This window comes from Centroberyx gerrardi, chromosome 21, assembly GCF_048128805.1.
Source record: "Centroberyx gerrardi isolate f3 chromosome 21, fCenGer3.hap1.cur.20231027, whole genome shotgun sequence".
In the NCBI taxonomy this organism is placed as follows: domain Eukaryota; kingdom Metazoa; phylum Chordata; class Actinopteri; order Beryciformes; family Berycidae; genus Centroberyx; species Centroberyx gerrardi.
The window spans coordinates 14,559,896-14,571,941 of NC_136017.1; the positions used below are offsets into that span (position 1 = coordinate 14,559,896).

The 12,046-nt window shown below is 45.2% G+C and overlaps 1 protein-coding gene across 2 annotated transcripts in view; it reads right to left on the minus strand.

The window, feature by feature from the left end:
* Positions 1-7,036: 7,036 nt before the first annotated feature.
* The window catches only part of zranb3 (zinc finger, RAN-binding domain containing 3), a 63,640-nt gene continuing 58,630 nt past the window's right edge, over positions 7,037-12,046 (minus strand). For both annotated transcript variants that reach the window (XM_078291108.1, XM_078291107.1), the window contains 2 exons: positions 8,939-9,070; positions 7,037-8,215 (listed from right to left, as the gene is read on the minus strand). In XM_078291108.1, coding sequence (XP_078147234.1) covers positions 8,117-8,215; positions 8,939-9,070 — 231 coding nt within the window. In that variant the 3' untranslated portion in view covers positions 7,037-8,116. The remainder of the gene's footprint in view (positions 8,216-8,938; positions 9,071-12,046) is intronic.

Sequence of the window (12,046 nt, forward strand, 5' to 3'; positions counted from 1 at the left end):
AGGAAGCACACTCATACTTCAAATCAGGAATAGCTGCCAAAAGAAATAGGGAAGAATTTGAAACACCATTTTTTTTTTTTTTTTTTTACAAATCTGACTGTAAATTACCACCTATCTAGTTGGTCATCAGAATGAAACAGGAAAATGCACTCTTGACTTTATCTGCTTCTAACTTATGTTAATGATCCCTATTAAAAATATAGGGAAATACATAGTAACTGAAAGAAAACAACACTTGACATAAAGATATTTGAAGTTCTGCTCAACTCAACTGAGACTGGATACCAACTCCCTTCCTTTGCACCATGCATCGAAGCCACAGAATACTCTATATTAATTACATGCAATAAACATTAATCCCAGTTTACTACTCTATTTCATACATTTTATTTAGATTCTTTTATCAAACCTATGCAAATTAATCCCCCTCATAAGTACATATGTTACCTCTATCTATAGCTTACAATGCATATCTGAAGATATATATATATCTATTTGTCCTCACATCTTTGTACTTGATAATGTGAATAACTATCAATGCACACCACCACAGCCACTTCAAACATGTAAATCTGCCCACAAAGATGCTGTATTTTTATTCATTTGCTCCATTACTCTCAATATAAGCTACTCGATTATTGTAATTACTTGTATTATCTGCAGTGCTCTCTATATGTCTTTCTCTTATCTATATCCTTTCCTCTGCCGCTGCTATGACCCAATTTCCCCACAGAGATTATTAAAGTTTCATCTAAATTTAACTCATCTGATAAAGAGCGGCAACCATGATGCCGCCTGGTATTAAAAGTGTCTAGTGACCCCGAGAAATAGACAGTGTTGTGTTATTCTGCCGCGGTCAGAAAACAGATTCAGCTCTTGTGCGTGTGTGTGAGAGGGAACGTTCCCATAAGACAAATATGTATATAACATGAATGAGGCTTTCTTTCTCGAGTAAAAACTGATTCTCTTATGGTCAACTGACAAACACCCACCATCCAGCTGCTGTTAAAACTACACAGGTTCTCAAATACAGTCAAGTCACAGCAAATTTTCCAGTGTTTTCCATTATTGTGTTCACTCATAGAGCTGATATGGTTCCAGGATGAGTGTTCAAAACTATCTACAAAGTGTTAAATTAACTCTGATGGGTGTGGACTTATATAAACACTGGCATGGTGTCGAGAGCTAAATTAACACCGCATGTTAAATAACAACACGGCTCGCTGAAACCTCCGCTTCCCTCCAGGTACAGCCCGAACACCTCGTTCCCTTCATCACGCTTGGCAAACCTGCCCGCCGTCACGTAACTAAATAAGATTCGTATCATCACAGAGAATAATTCCGTGTGGGCCGATGGGGAGTGCTGCTACAGCCAACTTTCCCCTTTTGCACCAGCCCACTCGCGCAGTAATTGAGAAACTGGCAGAACCGCATATACAAAAAAAAACAAAAAAAAAACAAAAAAAAAATGCAGTGTGGGTGTGAAGATGTCCACGGTTGAGTGGCCAAGCAAACGCAACCCACTCAAACAGCCGAGTGCGGAACTACATCTCAATGCGTGTCAATGGACATCAGTGAGACACGCGATTGATTTAGCATCCGCGTTCAGTCAGATTTACATACATGATGAGAGATGCGTGGACCGAGCGGCCTGCCAGCCTTCACAGTGCTGGGAACTGGAGCGCTTGTTCCATCCTTCAGGCACTTCTCATTTAGAGTTGGAACCTGGCTGCACGTCTTCATTCACTTGGGGTTTTTTTTTAGCAACCACGTGCACCCACAATTGCTGATATTACTTTAAAATGAAGTTGAGGATGGTATATGGCATATATTTTCCACTACAAAATATATTCAGAAGAACAAATGGATGGTAAGATCTTCCTATAAAAGGAAAGGAGGCATTCTTTGTGGGTAGTGATATTAACTGCTTTCCAGTTTATTTCTGCTTCTCTGATAATGATCCAGATCATATCAGGAAGGCCTTTTTGCCATGTTTTGGGCTAACATCACAGCTTCAAATAGCCTTTGCCTGTATTGTAGGTTCTGCTGAAGTGTCCTTGAGCAAGACAGAGTCCCAGTCCGCTCCAGGTGTGCTGTTTGGTAGCCGAACCTGCTGACATTTCAATAAAATATCACACACGTTCTAAAATGACATGCAAAAAGGCTGGGGAGAGAAGAAGCTGAAAATAAGATATTAGGAGTGTGAGTGATGTTTATGGGTTTGATTCAGCTACACTGTTTGAATTTTTGACTACAAACTAAAAAAGACTGCTTAAGTATGTTCTTTTCAGCCCGAAACGAGTGACCACGTACAAAAAAGAGCTGGAGATCTTTTAGTGTTCATCCGATTTTAGTGTTCAGCCTCAAATGAATACTTACAGTCTGTCCTGTAATAACCAAAGTAACCAAATTAATAAGAGTGCAGAGAAAAAACAGGTGGGTCACTGTCCAAATACTTATGGAGCTCTCTGTACATTGAAAAATGATGCATTGAAATTAGTTTGGATTAGATTAGATGAAACTTTAATGATCCCTGTGGGGGAAGTGGGTCGTTGCAGCAGCAGAGGAGAGGATATATAGGAATAAACCAGACAGGGAGTGCTGAAGTTAATACAGCATATAATTACAACTGAAATGTGTGAAAATAATACAGCAAATAAAGACAAAAGTGTCTTCAAAAGCAGATCTACAGGTCGAAGCGCATGTGCCAGTGCGTATCGCCAGCTCTTCACATTATCAGGTGTCCGGATGGGAAAACAAATGTACAGAAGTGTGTCCAAGCAATTCACATGATCAGATTTCCCATGTAGAAAGTCTGGATGAAGCGGGCTAAAGTGAGACTAACTGATAAGTCAAGCTAAACCTCGAAGGAACCGAGTCACGTCGCTTCTCGTTGCTCCTGTGATGAGGACATCCCGGCCCGTTCGTGCATTGATCTGCGCCGCGCCGCCGCCGTTCAGTTTCCGCGCCGCCCGTGTTGTTCAAGGCATGATGGGAGGCTGTAAGCGAAGGAGCAGAGGGCTGACGGAAGACAGCCGCAATCGCCTTCTCCTCATTAGATGCAGGACTGACTGTGCTCATTAGGCCGGCGGCGGGGCGATGGGGCTCCGGTCTCCAGAGGTGACCAAAGGTGCTTACGCAGACCCTCCAAGTCCCAGTAATGATGCCCCAGACCTGTCACTCTTGTCACAAGACTGACATGACCTTTTTCTGGTTCAGGCATAGAAAAAAAAAAAAATCCTAATTTCGCTGGATGAGGCAAGAGGAATCCGGTTTTGCCCCCAAAACCTGAAAATCTGCCCAGTTTTGTGTCAGCATGCACTGTGAAACTTTCCAAGTTCCACATCTCTGCACCAGTGTCACCGCGATCAATTCCTGTGGAATTATGTGATTTAAGTGACTCTGATTCGGTTTTAATCTCACCACAAAGGCTGGACCTTGCTATTAAAACCTGCGAAACGCCCGCCCGCTGAGTACAAAGTTGTTGAATAGATGTCTGGGAGCAAGCTATGAAGAGACGGCTGATCAATGGCCTGAAAATGAAATGGAAATGGAATGGCACTTGAAAAGAAAACTTGTTTGAAGGGTTTTTTTTTCTTTTCTTTTCCAGCTTCCGTTTTTTAACCTCATTCATTTGAACACAGCGAATATGAAAGGGGGGGGGGAAACAGGGACCTTATTCCCCTGATGTCAAGTGCTGGGACTGTTATGTATGTATGTAAGTATATTTGAATATACATTTTGTTCTTACATGCTTGTAAGTACCTTATGTATTAGTATGTATTTTCCCCATAAGTGTAAAAGGAAAAAATGTCCGCCACTGTAATAGATGGGCTTACAGCAGTCCTACATTGCAGTAAGTACCGCTGCCTTATAAGACGATGCGGTCAGATCCACTGCTCATGGGGCCTTTCCACACAAAGCCTGATTGTAATGGGCCACAAGAAATGCCAATTTATACCCACACAAGCCCTAACACACAAATGAGAGCGAGAGAGCTACAGAGAAGCCATACATTAATCCTAGCCAGATTGGGGACTGTATGAATTATGCTAAGAACCTTATCTGTTATTTCCCCTGATCTCCCGCTGAGTGAATTGATTGCGTTTTGGTCTTAATCCGCAGCATGCCATGCATCTTGGGAGACAACCAGGGAGCCATCTTGAATAAATAGAATTTGGACTTGACAAAAGCCACCTCCAGCTGAGCAATGAGAAAGCGTCCTCCTTCCCGCCGCACATCCCCTGCCACGCCGAAACGACATTAGGAAAATAGCCGGCAAGCGCTTCGTTCGCACAAAACCGTCGTTGTGGATTTTGCGTCAGCGGTGGCCCGACGGTTCAAGCGGTTTCTCACATTCTGGGAATATCATTTTGTATATGAGGCGACGCATCATCTGGATGGATAAACCCGTTTCTCCAAAACACCGTCTGTTGCCGCGGTGCTCAAGTGCGTCTCTCTGCGCGACGAGCGAGCGGATTTTAATGAGATTAATTAGATCGCTTATGAGTGATGGTCCTCCACCAATTACCTGGGCGATAATATCGTCCCCCCCCCCCCCCCCCCCCCCTCACCCTCCCCCCCCCCTCACCCACCCAGGATGCCGCGCTCTGCCAGCCTTCTTGCAGCCGACTCGCAAAGGCTGCCGCGGGAAATGATTAATCATCTCATCACCGTTCCCCCCCAAGATAATATGACAATCAAGACAAAAGCGTCTCATCGGCGGCAGGCGTTTAAAGCCGAGGATCGCTTCCTAAAGGGCCGGCTTCCAGAATCCAATAAGCCGATACGAAGCTTTTCACGACCCGAAGAGATCCGGCTGGAGGTCGATTCCTTTCAGTGACGAGTTCCGGCATTTCACATTCCTTCCAAATGACAGAATATCAGAGACCGTGCCATTTTTTTCTCTCCCCTAGTTTCTGAAGGAGAGCAGGGGGTCCGGCCTCCCTCGCGTCTCTTTCCTTTTCCTTGGTGAAGGGCAGAGAGGGTCACAGACACAGAGGGAGTGCAGCGGAGGGTGCGGCAGCCAGGAATCAAACCGCCGCGGGACTCATCCGCGGATTGGAGAGCCGGCGGCGGCATGCGGCGCGCGACGCGGGCTTTTATTGGCCCTTCTCCATCACACCTGTCACACCGAATCGGGTTTGTAGAGGCGCTCCCTCTTCAGCTGAAAAGGCCAAAGTAGATTATCGGGGGGGGAGCAGGCGAGGTTGAAATGGAATAACCGACGGAGTGGCACCGAATATAACGCCATGCCGTCTGAAGGCAAATAATGATTTAATTATGAATGTGTACTCGCAGTCATATGTATGGGTTACTGTCTGGTGAGTGTCTGGCGTTGCCCGGGTGCACTGCATGTGATGCAGCTGTCCCTGCGCCATGTGTTGGAACAGGGATTGTGTCACGGAACCCCCAAACAGACACATATTAAAGCACAGACCCCCATTTCATAAGATTTTCATAGTATTCCCATGATGTCACATGCATTTTCTACCAATACAGTGCTTTACCATATGCTCAGCTCATTGGCTGTGGCTCATTTGATTATAAGCACCTGATGGAGTGTGGGAAAACAGACATTTATTGATATGAAAATGACACCGATTACTACTTTAAGTTTGCCAGTATGTCTTTTTGTAAATAAATGCGATTATTTGGGCTATTTTCCTGTCCAGCTAATTTCGGCAGTGTGGAAAATGTCTTTAACATTCTATTTCCCTGCACCATGTGTGCCAGTGCCTGCTGTGTTCCTATGCAAGCATCAGAAGTGATTCGGATTGTGATCTGACGCCGACTAAAGAAAAGAGGGGTTAGACAGAGAGCAAACACACAAACTTCCAGCGCCGCCCGTCCTTGTTTGAGCCCGTCTTTATTATTGTCATCATCTGCGGCGGTAATGTTGCTCCTCCGGGCCGCCGGGTTGTCCAACGCAAACAGTGTCATGTGGCTGCAGCGCTGCTCTTTACCCAGCGGCCCCTCTGGGGAAGAACACGAGACGTCTTCATCTGGGCGCCGGCTCATTACGGCTCCGTCTGGCGAATGCACACACACCTAAACACACACACACACACACACACACACTGCTTCCTCTCTCGCACACACACTTTCTGTTTGTGGAGCGCATACAAGCGTGCGGCTACACACTCTCCAACGCGTTACTTTCCTTCTGTCTCACTCACTCTTGCCATTTTCCTCTCACTCACACCCACTCTCTCTGCCTCACACACACACACACACACACACCTTTTGGGTGTAATAAAACAGCAGATCAGAGTCATTGGCTGCTGACAGGGACTGACACTGAAACCTGCTGTTGTTGGAAGGCTGCCTGGGAGATGTTCATTACTCACAAAGCTTGTCGGTTTGGACAGGAGAGGGACAACGGCCTTATTAAGTGGAGACCTGGAGCAGCCGTAGGGGAAATACACCCACACACACACACACGCACACACACACACCCACACACGGGCAAAGTTTAACCCAGCGGTGTGACAGACTGACAGAAGTTGCGGCTGCCAGATAAATCTCAAACTTTCCGGGCCGCGTCTGAATCTGCTGAGTTGGGAGTTTGACGCGACTGACGGACGGACAAACCGCGTCACGGCGACATCCGCAACGTCGAGCCGGAGCATGAAATCTCCACGCCGAAGGGGGGGGGGGGGGGGGGTAAAACAATTTTTTTTGCTGCGGAGGAATGTGACGGCCTCATTTTCCACCGGAGCCTGCCGGTATTGATTGGAGTTTCTGATGTCTGTCTGGCTCATTGTATAACTCTCACAAGAAGTGATTCAATATTCTCGACATTGCTGAACCTGAAGCCTTGTTTCCATAGTAACGCCGCTCTCCGTCTCTCTAAACAGAGCCCTCCAGACTGACTTTAGCTCTATTCAGATCATCAAGCACAGTTGAAGAGGAGGCAGATGCGTGGACACGGACAATAATGTTTCTGACTGGAGGCGATGGAACGATTTGCTAGCTTGTCAGAGCGACCGCAAACTCTCGCTGTATTTACGATCCGCGGCGCGGCTTCAAAAAAAAAAAAAAAAAAAATCAATGGCCCCCGCTGCAGATCTATCACAGACGACAATGTGAAACGACAAACAGAACGAAAACAGCTTTTTATTTTAGTCGTGAATGTTCATCTATCTCCCAAAAAATGTTACGGGGAGGAAGGGGGGGGGGGGGGGGGATTTACAACAAGGCATCACTTGTTGAGAGCGCCAACGAGGACACTCGCTTGCGTTTTCCGCCCAAGAACTTTAATCACACCCCCTCCCCCCCTCCCCCATCTTTCACCTGCTACTTTTTCCACCAAGTTTGCACAATCTTAAAATAGCAGCGCCTCTCTAAACAACATGCTCCATTTCAGCCCCGAGCGAAAGGGGGCCCCGTCATAAATCAAAACCGCCGCATCCGTGACGGTTCGGGGACGAGCGGGGAGCCGGGCTGAAATTTGCATTTGATGCAGTCGCCGCTGTTTTAGGTAAATCTCCGGCGCTGCGGAGGCCCTGCGACGACACACCCGGTCGCCTGGCTTCCAGCGGGACTTCGCTGATACCATCGGAGCGTGAGGTTGGAGAAAGATTCAGCTGAAGTAGGGATCTTTAAGTGATATGGATTCAAAGGAAATCCGGTCTTTTATCCTAATCTGTAAGGGAAAATTGCTTTGCTGATGTTTAGTACGAGTTTTGTCATTTAGCGATGTCCTACATCAGTGATTCTCAACCTTTTTCATATCAAGGACCCCTAATGTCGTACACATTAGGCCCACGGACCCCCATTTGACCCAAATCTGAGAATATTTTTATCGTTAGATACGATTTTGTCCAAAATTCCATGACTGTCTGTATTGTAGGTAGAGAGATAACAATAAAACCATTATCAAAATAGTCTACATTTATTCTACATTCTCGAACTGTTAACTTCTTGTAAAATAGCCTAAATAATGGTGAAGTTTAACAAGTCATAATTTTGCTGTGGACCCTCTGGAAATCCCTCAACGACCCCTGGTGGTCCCCGGACCCCACGTTGAGAACCACTGTCCTACATGACTCTATATCATCAAAAATAGTACATTTTGATGTCTTTTGTGTGACTCCTGTGTGAGAAATCCATTTCATTTCTTGATGAAGAATCGGGTGATGTCTGATGAAACCTTGGAGGCCGCTCGACTTCTCTTCATCTGGCTCCGCTCTTTGGCCTGCTGGGCCGTTCTCTGCGGAGGAAAAGCGAAACGCGACGTAAGAGGTTAAATCTGCAGCCGGCACTGAAAAGAACAGATCAATATATTGAGCATCTCCAGATGAAAGTGTCTGGGCGGCGGCATAAACATTCAAAAGGACCCCCCCCTTATCGGGATGGGGCGCTCAGTGCATCAGTTTCTACGCGTCAACGTGTGAAGAGTTTCATTCCAAAATGAAACAGCCACCTTTGAAAAAAAACTGACACGTCCGCTGAGGAAATGTGAGCTGGCATGAAAGTAAAGCACATTACGGGTTATCTTGAAGCCTTTGCTCACAAATCAGTTCGGTTTTTTAAGGACAGAATCATCCGTGTTTATGAAATATTGACTGAAGAAATTCAAGTAGTAACATTTTTCCGAGACAGATATATAGCCTTTTGGAATGAACGCCATACATCTATATGACATATAGCCACATCACATCATCTCATTACTGGCAATATACAGCTTTGTGAGAGACGCCGCAACTTTTGATCAATGTGTTTGAGCGTGTATAACATTATTACCGCGATATATGATCCTCAACATGAGCGATGGGACTTGCTTTTTATTTCGGGGGTTAGGGTTGGGTCCGCACACTGTGGACGCTGAATGTTGCACGTACAAATTGCTTTCGCCTCTTCAGCCCTTTGGCTTTGAAGCTGGTGTTATGGTGGTTATTAGTGCAGTGATGGATGCGGTGGGGTGCGGACGTACGCTTTTGTGGCAGACGGTGCAGAGGGTCTGCAGGTTGTCCAGCGAACACTGTCCTCCTCCGCTGTAGACCGGCCGGATGTGATCCACCTGCCAGAAATCCCCTTCCACCGGGGCACGGATCATCTCATTCAGCTACACACACACACACACACACAGAAAGAAACACTGAGCATCTTAGCGCAAACATTGGATATTTTCTTACACTGCTGTAAATCGCCATAACAAGCTTTAATTACACTGCCCTCCCAAACCATCCATCCATCCTAAAGTTAATTTTTTGAACTGTGATGTCTTTAGCACAGCTCCGTCTCTCTCCGATCCCCCGGTGACCTAAATTGTGATTTTATGGCACCGTCGTGCGCACACACGCTCGCCCATGCACACGCCCACTCATCCGCACACGCACGCGCACACACACACACACACGCGAATGCATGCACGCAAATCAGTCAAATTAAACTAATTTTCGCACAGCGGGAGCACTTCTGCAGTGCGCTTCACAATAAAAGACAATAAAATGAAATGAGCCTAAGCCCCGTGAAGTATACATGACAGCAAGGCACATAAATGAAAGAAACCCAGAGCAGGGAATGAAGAAAAGACATAAAAATGCAGACACAAGACTCTGACAAAGGTCTCTGTACTCAAACGCTTCCATACATGCAAATATATTCGATGAAGACTGGACCAGTTAAATCAAATCAAACAACACAAAGATATTTGAGTTCCTATCATCTGTCTGATGCCTTGGGTACAACCACATAAATGACAAAATTTCTGCATATATAGGCCTATTTGTGGTTGTAGGGGAACTAAATAAGTGGATACATGGAAGTCTGCCAAAGATACACACAAAGAAGTGAAAAAACAGAACAAAACAGTTCATAACATGCTAGCAGAGTACATCCAAACCTTGTCATTTTAGATTGTCAATGGCTACATTTACATGCACACTAATATTCCCTTAATATTTCAGATTTACAAGTTGAAGTTGACCCATGTAAGCTTTTCAATAACCTGGATAATTTCATATCTGAGCTATGAGAACGGATAAGGTACCTGTACCCATTTATCAGTTTTGCATAATATATTAGGTAAAACAGTTGTTACCCGTGAAAATTAATGCTGAGTTGGAATTAGCAGCAGGCTTCCAGAGAAATTGGTATTATTCCAGGTAACTACTGCCTCGTGTTGTTGATGACAGGATAGCTAACAGCGGGGCCGACTGTTAAATTAGGTTATTCGTCAAAAGGGTCAAGAAACTAGCATCTTTCAGTGTAGCTGCTAGCTTACTAGCTAGCTAACTTTACTTGAGAACACAGATAGCCTGTTTATTTGTGGGTACATGGACATAGGGATGTGGGAGAGTGGGTTATGTATGTTACTGCATGTAAAAAGTCAGTATCCAGAATAGTGGGCATATTGTAAATGTAAGCAGTGAACCTAATGTTAATATCTTTTTGTGTTTTTTTCTCAGCCTGTCATGATGTTAGCCATACTTTTACATTTGGCTCCAGTTTCTAGAAACTGTATAACTTTGTGATACACTGAATGTACAAAATATCAGGGACACTTCCTCTTTTCATGAAGCAGACTGACTAGGTGAATCCAGGTAAAAGCCATTATCCTGTCCTTTATCCTATTTTACTGGTATCCCGTATTATACCAATCACAAAGGAGGAGATGTAGATAAACAGAAGCAGATGAGTTGCAGAAGGATTTTTAAGCTTTGAGACAGTTGAGATGTGGATTGTGCAAAAGGGGCTGTAACTCAATATCAGGAAGATGTCTCTAATATTTTGTACATTCAGTGCACAGACAGGCCTAAAGAGCATCTCTAGTAAGTTAGCTGCACCCTGCCAGTACCTGGATGGCCCTGTGTATCTACATAGGGCCAGATTACGACAGGGAACACTGGGAACACTGTGACCTGGAAATTGTACCAGTAGGTACGTTCTCATCGCTTGCTGGCACTGGGTGTGTGTCTGGCATCTGAACAAAATGCTGTTATTTCAATCTTCTCATCTGAAGGCAGAGATGGAAAAAGAGAGAGTAAGAAAGATGGCAAGAGAAAGAGATAGACAAAAAGAAAAGACAGCAGAGAATCAGAGAGAGAGAGAGAAACAGAAGGAAAGAAAGAAAAAGAAAGAAAGAAAGAAAGATACTGAAAAGACAGAGCAAGCAAGTGGAAGACTGGAAGAAGATTGAGTGAATCAGAAAGAGATGCTGAGAGAGGGAGAGAGAAAGAAAGAGAGAGTGTGAGTAAGTGAGATAGATAGAAAGAAAGAGAGATAGAATGATAGAAAGAGAGAAACCCTGTGGGAAGAGTTCAGGGCCAAAAATCCATTTTCCCTCTTGGAGTGTTGCTCTGCCGTCATTAAGCGGCGAGCTGGAATGGATCCCAATAGATTTAAACAACAGGCCTGGGTGCACACACACACACACACACACACACACACACACACACACACACACACACACACACACACACACACACACACACACACACACACACACACACACACACACACACACACACCTGTCACTGAGCCAGTAATGTCACCTAGCTGGAACCCGCTACTGTAATAACACTGTATAGCTTCCCCTTGAAGACACACACACCAAAAGACCCTACTACACACCAAAATACACACACACACACACACAAATACACACACACGGACAAACTCACAAACACACATACACACACAAAAGACCGCAATGCACACCAAAAGACATAAGCACACACCAAAATACTGCAATGCACACACCAAAAGACCAGAATACAAACCTAAAAACACATACACACCAAAACACCCCACTACACACCAAAAATACCCCACAACTCCCCAAAAAACGTGCCCCCCATGACAAACACACACATACCAAAACACCCCACTACACACCAAAATGCACACACACCAAACTACCCCTAAAACACACCAAAAGACCAAACACACACATCCCAACGACCTCCATGTACACACACCAAAAAAAGATTCTAGATTCCAACACTTCCCCCCCCCCACACACACACACCCCCCCAACCCCGACTACACACAGCAGAACCCCCAGTATGAACCAGCTGCTGAGCCTATAATCTCGGGG